Raw genomic sequence first — 8,969 nt, forward strand, 5'->3', positions numbered from 1 at the left:
GGATTTATAGGCCCTGTTAGAAGTTCTACCGAGCCGAACCCTCTGATATGAAAATATCTGGAGTCGGTGAATTATTTTCCCATTTGATCTCTGGTGAGTTGACATGTTGTTCTTGTATTGTTTTGTATTTATTTTGCTTATATAATGCACTTACATAAAGTTGATTGACTAGATGATCATTTGTGGAAAAGTGTGTGGAAGGGAAGAAATTTCTAACAGGTATGGAGAATTAAATTTAAATATTTAATAACATAAAAATGGTGTTATGGTTTTGTGATAGCCATTTGCGGAAAAAAACTTATTCTGGATACGGGAAATATTGAGATATGGAGCTTAATGGATTTATGAAGATAATTTTAGACGGTACCTAATTGTATCTTGTTCGTGGGCTAGCGTCTAGATGTGCATATGTGATATCAAGTACGTAGTAAGTACGACTATAAACATTTGATGTCCAGCATCCCTTCTAAAAAAAGTCACCGACCGCCACTGGTAGGTAAGCCATCTCGATTTTAGGAAGTTGTAAGTGTGGTGGGTGGGGAAGTGGTAAAGGTGAAGGTTGGATAGTCCAATCTGGTCAATAAACATAGCTAAGCTATATATCGATTCTGAATCCTGTTGTTTAACCAGGGCGACATGGACGGGTTTTTTTAGAGAATTTGGATAAAAAGTTCTGTTATTATTTCAGTTCTGTCAAGTAACTAGCTTATGACACAGTAACAGAACTCGAATAGAACTTTCCCAGAACCCGGAAATGAACGTTGTAATTTGATGAATTGTTCAAATTCCGTGAAACAACCCTTCCTAATAGTATCTTCCAGAGATTGCTATATAAAAGCGCAAGATGTCAAATAGTTAGTAGGTACAATTTAAAAGACAGGAAAAAAAGGAGAAAAACAGTATTGTCAATAAGTTCATTTTCATAATTTCTACTTTATTTTCATTATTTTAACAAGTAAAGTAACCTATTTATTTGCTGATTGTGTTCATTTTATCTCATTAATATCAACAGTTTAAAATACGGTTGATGTACACTTGAGCAATCTACTGAACTGGGAACCAGTAAATGTGTCACCTATTATACACATACATTGCATGTAAAAAAAAAATACTTAGATTAACAAGTTATCAAATATTACATTTATATAATTATATAAACCTATGTATATAAATTTCGACTACCATAATACGGGCGTGTGTCTAGTGTGGTAGTCGAAAAGCATGTAAAAACTGTACCCATTAATATTTCATGAATAAAGAAAAAAAAAAAAAAAAAAAAAAAAAAAAAAAAAAAAAAAAAAATTATTCAAAATATCCTCAAATTATTGGTAATCCAGTTAAAAACGGTATTGCAGGCAGTTTCCTGATAAACTTCCTGAAAATTCCCAATATATCGGAACACGTGATTATTCATCTGCATTTGCCTTGATAATATTATACTAGACGAAACGCGGAAATATAAGGATTTCTATGAACACGTGTTCCGACATCGTGATAATACATTCATATTTTCATAAAAGTTTATTAGAACATCTATCAATTCATTCGTTAAGGGCCTGCAGTCCCGTTTTTAACCGGATTACGAATAATTTGAAGAGATTTTTAATAAATTTATTAGTATTTTTTTTCCGTGTAGTTATGATTATGGTCGAACGATAACCATTTCATGTGTCGTTAATTTATTTTAAATCGTCTGATATCATAAGATCAATGGCTGTTGACGTATGAAAGTCATTTAAAATAAACGAGAATTCACGTCTCTCTTATAAATATTTTTCAAATGGTTTCGTGTTAATTAATGTTATTTATTGCAATATTTACCTCTCACGAATTATGGCCGATAAATAATAATGTTTAATAATGGTGTATTAGATTGGACAGATGATGTCAGTTGTATAAAATAAAATATAAGAATAACAAACAAAGTAACCATCGCGCCATTTCACAGCAATTGTAGGCAGAGGATGGAACGTAGAACAACTAAGACTCAAGACACATACTCCTTGCTTCATTCACATTTATGCATCGTCTCATACTAACTCTACGTCTCATACTGACATGATCATTGATCAGACTCTTATATTGTATCGTGGATACGCTTCCTAGGGCGTCCCCAACTTCTGTCATTCACAAAAAATATTTTACATTAAAAAAAATACTTAAAATTTGAATTGAGGAAAAGCACAAAAAACATGTCGAAAACATTTACAACAAAAAATAGAAATAAATGGCAATTTTTTTTCTGTCCATAAAATTTATCCAAAACTAATACGCGGTTTTTATTGGTATCCTCTACTTTGAATAAAGTTTATCGTCTAACTTAATTGATTACTGTTTAATCTTTTTAAAAAACAAAGAGCGATTTTTTAGTATCAACATAACACCTATCTGCACTCCTACAATCTAAAATAATTAAAAATAATAATAAGAGGTGTAGGAGGTAGGTACTTAGGGTATATCTAATGGTACGTATACATTTGCGAACCGAAACGCGAACCGAGCCCCGAATTACCGGAAAGGAACGAAGCAACTGCAAGCGGCGTTTAATAATAATAATATTTGGATGATTTGTATAGCGCCGATTTTGTGCAAAATCACCTCAAGGGCGCTGTACAAATATATAATACATTTCTACAATGGTTTATGTTATTACTAACTATATAATATAGAGACAATATCCAGTACCATACATACCTGGTAGGTCACTTAAGATTAACACTTATTTAACAATAACTAATTGTTTATTAGCGAAATTTAGATACAGGATTTAGGACATAATTGGAAAATTGGATATAATTGGACATTCTCTCAGGAATTGTATATTTAATTTAAAGCTATGACAGCTTAAAAAGGTAAGTTTTTAGTTTAGACCTGAATTCTGTTGGACTTGCTATGGATCTTAGTTCCTGAGGAATTTTATTCCAAGCCTTCAGCCTAGATGCTCCGAAAGCGCGATCACCAAACTTAGTATTTGGCTGGCGCTTAGGTTCCATCAGTCTGCCTAGGGGCCGTTCAAGTATTACGTGAGCAGATTTATTACAATTATTTACCCCCTCTTCCCCCTTGTCACCAAAAGTAAGCAAAGCTCTTACACCCCCCCCCCTCCCATGCTTACGTAAAAATTGGTACCTATATGCATTTTTCTGTTAATGTATTCTGTTTTTTTTATTGATTCATAAGCAGCACTTATAAAATAGACTTAGGAAAGAGGACTTTAATGCACATAATATTCATTTAAACAAACTTTATTGACACAGTGGGAATCCCCTAATATGTATTCGGTTTTCAAACTTAGACAATGTGTGGGTTGCCAATGTGTAAAAAAAAAAAACTACTGCTGAGCAGTGCTGACGTAATCACTATCTCGACCCCCCCACCCCCCATGTCATCAAAAATAAGCAAAGCAAAGGCCCCCCTGCCTCCTATAGTGCTTACATAATACTTGAACGGCCCCCTACAGCTGATGATGTTGCTGAACTAAAAGTTGACTGCCTCAGACCAGTGTTTTCCGGGACGCATAGTTCAAATATGTACTGGATTTTTTCAGGGCACTTGAGCCAGTGAACGTTCTGAAATGTGCGAATATTTAAAAACCACGGTTATGAGCCGTGCTGCTGCGTTTAGCGACATTTGTGGTTGCTTCGTTCCTGTCCCATAAGTTGAAGTACAGTTCGGCTCGCGTATGTATACGTAGCATATTATATTTTAATTTGGGAGGTGGGTATGGGTACCGTTTGGTGACTTAGCAAGGGTACCCGGGTTCATGGGGTGAGGTTTGTCTAGGTTTTGGTGGCGGATGCGTTTTCCCATCTACTGCGTGGCGGGTCGGATCGGGAGAGAATGGTTGAGGGGACCTTTTGAATTCTACAGCAAGACACTCTCTCCCGGCCCATCGCTTTGCACTGCAGTGGGAGGGATGGATTCATCATACGTCCGTCACTCCTGGATACATTGACCCCCAGATTCCTACCCACCTCTCACACCTTTTATCCTTCCCAGAACTTCCTCTCCGTCCTTTACCTAAAAAGACCCTCCACACAGCATCCCCGAAGATGTTATAGGCCCTGAAGGAGTTTTTCTTCCTCCTTTCTTGTATGGAGCTAATGAAAAATATATTATTTAGGACTAGATAATAATAACATTACAATTTATGAGATAATGTTGGCAGAGTGTGACAATAAAAGGAATGCTAGCACTCTTTCCTCGTGGCTTTGTTTACATATTTACGTACTAACTACAAACACGTTTGCTTATAAGTAATAATTAATTATGAGTTTACGGACGTGTTCGGATGCATTGGAAAGCAAATAAGATAATATCCACCGTTTTACACCTAATCTAAAATGCCTATGAGTGCAGATTCCGAAATGTTTAGTTGGCTAATCTAATCCTCATTTATGTATCTATGTCAAATAATGTTAAGTTGAGATGATTTGAATGCTACGCTTACTAAATTGGGACAAACAGATTAGTATGTTCTTATTATTATTGTGTGTACATTTTTTTCATCATCGAGTGGAATCGTGGAATGTAGGTAGGTAAACGGTTCAATTCCAAAACTTTCTAGCGTTATTTGGCATTCGCACGAGGAACACGTTCAACACGCTGTCAAAATAATAATATTATTATTATGAAGGGTACCTGTCGTATGAAAATAATCTATCCACTAACGAGCACAAAAATACCACATCAAGATAACAAGGCATGCGTTTATATTAAAATAAAAGTAAGTATTTAAAATTGAAAACAGCGATAGGTGACCGGCATAGAACCGGAAATTCCGGTATGTTGGATGGAATCAGACTCATTTGAAAGGTGGGCGCACTTTTGTATTACATTCTTCGCGATGGGACTACAATTGACATTGAATTGTACAAATAAATTTTTGAATGGAAGGACAATAAAAGGTCAAGTTTGCAGTTTGAAGGGGAATGACTCACCTCTTTGACTTTGTCCCTTCGCTCCCTCGCCACGGGGTCCTTATCCTCCCCTCTGTTGACGTCAGGGTAGTGGTTGCTGGGCGCTGGGGGCACTGTCACAATTGGGTAGCTGTCCAGGATGTCATTGTCTATCTGCTCTCCGATGGCGTTGTCCATGTTATCCACTATCGGCATATCCAACAGGCCGCTCTCTTTGGGAGCTAGGGAAGACGATGGCTTCAGAGGAAAGTCGATATTCGGTCTCTCCAACACCTTCAGAGCTTGGTCCTCCTCGATCTTGGCCTGCAGGCGGTCCCTGTCTTCGAGGAAATGAGGGTCGAGCAGTTTATGGTCGTCGTGACGTATCAAATTGGGCACATCCAAATCGTCTAGATGAGGTGGCGCTGGAATCAGCAGCTCGGGTCCGGCCTTCTGCATGTGCTGGTACACTTTGTAAACACTGTTGTTAACAGTACTGCCCGAACTCCTAAACTCGGGGAGGAAGAAGAAAGCTCCGAAACACACAACACCAAATGTCAAAAACACCAACAGAATCAAATATTTTTCCCGAGGTCTGAATGACCGCCTAGAAAATGAAGGGACGGGAACACCATTTACGAAACGTTGATACGTGGGTAAAATCCCGGTGGACGTCATGTTTACGCGTTATTCTCTCGCGATGTTGACGTTAACCCAAACAAGCCGTCACTGACCGTCGCCATTAACGAAACACACTGAACATAGCTGCGGTTGCCTTGCGCAGTTCGCAGTTGCCGATGTTACCGACATCTATGGAATAAAATTAAAAAGAAAAATTAAAATAAATAAACGGTTTGAAGATTTGATAAAAATACATATTTAGTTACTGATGTGATACATAGATGATGAATTTATTTTTTCGTGTGAAAGAAATAAGAAAATCACATTTGAATTATTATTATCGAATCAAATCAAAATTTATTTATTGTAAAATAAAAATTACAAAAGGTGTAGCTTATGGGTAGATCCCATTTCTTCCAGCTAACCACATTTATTTAATTACAATGTTTATATAATATTATTTATTTTATTATAATAATTTATTACAATGTTTATACAGATAAAATAACAATATACCAATATAGTAGTATATATATATATATTAGTCTGCACCCCTGCGTGGAGTTGGTGTAGTAATAATATAATTTCTTATTATCATTATTAATCTTCTATTGAATATCAACAATTAATCTAACATACATTTTTGTTTATTAATTTGTGGCGTCCTTGCAGTAGTGACCAAGTGCTATATGGTAGGAAATTGAAATGGTAGCCAAGCGTGAGGTTAGGAGGTCAGAGTCTCACTTTTCAACATGGATGGAGAATTGATTTCACTAAAATAGATATATTGTTCTTAAAAGGCGATGCACTACGTAGTAATGAAAAATCATGTATTTTTGGTTTGAAAATTTGGTCGCCTAGAAATGTCATAGATGCTTTAATTAAATACTGCGAGTAGAATATATCCTGACCTTTGAAATAATCGAGTATTTTTTATAAGCCCAGAAAAAAATAATGTATAAGGCCTATGAAAACTGCTTTAAAGTTCAAAATCTCCTACTTACGAACCCATTTTCGGTTATGGTTATATTGCATAGTGTGGAAAATTAAGTTATTTTTAAAATGATCGAAAAATATTTAAATAATTGTGCCTGAACATCCACAAAATAAAATAAAAGGCATTTTTTGGCCATGTTTTTTTCTCGCATAAATCAAAACAGGTGGATGGTGTTAAGCGGGAATTTAAGCCTTATCGCCATCTAAGTAGGGTGTGTTATTGATAGCGGCTGGATTCAAAATATTACACGACGTAGTGCATCGCCTTAAGTCTTAACAGTCATCATGTATAATAATATACAGTATTTACTCATATACAGAATTCGACCTTTTTTTTATTTTTAACTCGCTTGTAAAACTCCATATAATACAAATTTTCCTAGAAAACTACTTACTGAATCAAATCATAGAAATACGTTAAAAATATTATAATATTCACGCTTAGGCTTTGCCTTTATCGATTTTTTATAGTTTTGTTTTTTTCATTTATTTTGTTTGTTCCCTTGTATTTTAAACTGTTTCAATGTAACAATAAATTACAAAAATATCAGCTTCTCAACGAAGTTGCCAGGTGTGTAAATTATGTAATTCGTCTTTCTGGTTAAACCAAACAAGTTCCTATTTATCCATATGAATTCTCACCATAACTTGAAATGAGTATTGTCTACAAAAATCAACAGTAGATGGTAGATAAGTACCTACTTTGAAACAAAATTTTGTGTTTAGCTGTTTGAATTCCAGTTTTTTTAACTTTGTATAGTATCCAACATGATAACTTTTCCAAAGTTTTAGTGTTCTTTATGTTTACCAGTTTTATTAAAATAAACAAAGAAATAATTTATTCATACAACTCGTTATGCAAACTCCTCACACCTCTTCATTTGGCTGGAGTGTTTTTTTACTGTAAAAAAAGTTGTATCAATATCAGATCTGTCTCCGCAGTAGGTACTTTCCACTTCAATAACAATGTCAGAATGTCTACAACATGTCTGAAACCTGTAGGATTCCAAACCAATTTGTATATGAAAATATGCTTTTTGCAAGGTACTGCTTTACAATATTAAGACAAATTATTTGTTCATTGATATGCATATTGCGTATGTCCGTACATATTAAACAGGTATGTCCGTAAAAAAATTCTATTATTTCAAGAAAGTCATACAAATACAATATTGGATTGAATAATCGGTACAGTATTATGTTTGTATGCCTTTCTCGAAATAATTGCGTTTTTAAACGAACAAAACTATTTTATTCATTTTCTTATTGCGTATGTACAGGTGCATACAAATAATTTAACATAATATTGTAAAGTAACACCTTGCAAAAAGCGCATTTTAATAAAATAAATTAATTAACGCCATCTATGAACACGTAGAATATAACGAGTGTCGCGATTAATCTTAAAATTCTGAAAATAACACTACAAAAGTGAATGGGGAAAATGAGCACAGTTTAATAGCAAGTTTTTTTACTTTTATAATATACATGGAACGTCCTCAGGTATTTCTTATTGCATATAATATCATCTTTGGGGATACTGCGTGTTTTTTGTTAGGTATTTATTTATTTTTCCTGTTCTCCGTAAAATGGTTTTACACCAGAAAAACACCAGGTTATAAATTTGAGGTGCATATGAGTATAAAAAGGTCATGGGGGCAGTTTTACTATTTTGTGACATTAGTCAAAAGACATTTGCTAATCTGTAAATGATGTTGAAAATGTTGATGGTCAATGCAGAATTGTTAAGCAGAGTCGCTCTGTTGATTGGCGCATTCTCATAGATAGAAGTCGTCGCTTTCGGAACATAAAAAAGTGCAAGTTAATTTCCATGAGTATACTTGTTAGGCACATATAAGTTAACGTCTTTCAATATAGGTGGATATAGTTTTAATATAGTTATTACAAACTAGCTAAACTTTCAATATATTTCCAGAGATTTACTTTAAATTTTTTTAATTGAGCATTCCTATAGAGAACAAGAATGGATACAGGAATGGATAGTTTGAATATTCCCTAATGCATAAACCTCTTTTGTACTTTTTCTATTTCCAGGATATGGTTTTGTTCAGAAGGGGCCCAAATAATGGAGCTATATTCCAAGATTCTGTGCTTCATATGTTCTCCGTATTGCGATTCCATTAGCAAATGTTAAGGTATATGAGCAAACTTATTGTATTTATTGTGGATAAGAACGAGTCTCGTTTCTTCTATTCTCGTGTGGAAAGTGGTCATCCATGTACATTGTTGTTGGGCACACATTTGATATTTCTCTCAACTGTGCACTAGTCCTTTGGAGCGCCTTCCATTGAGATATCGGTAGAAGAATACGTGTTTGGATTTGAATGCTTGTTTGGATTCCAAAAGGCTTGGATGTGGGGTGGATTTTCAATTATTAAGTTTGTTATTTGTTGATTGTTCTTTATTGAAAAAATATATTTACACTCTTTTACA

General features: G+C 34.7%; 1 protein-coding gene across 1 annotated transcript in view; it reads right to left on the reverse strand.

Moving 5' to 3' along the window:
* The window catches only part of LOC149422905 (mannosyl-oligosaccharide alpha-1,2-mannosidase IA-like), a 565,758-nt gene extending 560,125 nt beyond the window's left edge, over positions 1-5,633 (reverse strand). Inside the window, exon 1 of the mRNA XM_089632344.1 lies at positions 4,941-5,633. Coding sequence (XP_089488470.1) covers positions 4,941-5,576 — 636 coding nt within the window. The 5' untranslated portion in view covers positions 5,577-5,633. The remainder of the gene's footprint in view (positions 1-4,940) is intronic.
* Between the last annotated feature and the right edge of the window lie 3,336 nt (positions 5,634-8,969).

The sequence above is a fragment of the Hesperophylax consimilis genome, chromosome 6 (genome assembly GCF_061612785.1).
Source record: "Hesperophylax consimilis isolate HC1 chromosome 6, BYU_Hcon_1.0, whole genome shotgun sequence".
Taxonomy (NCBI): Eukaryota; Metazoa; Arthropoda; class Insecta; order Trichoptera; family Limnephilidae; genus Hesperophylax; species Hesperophylax consimilis.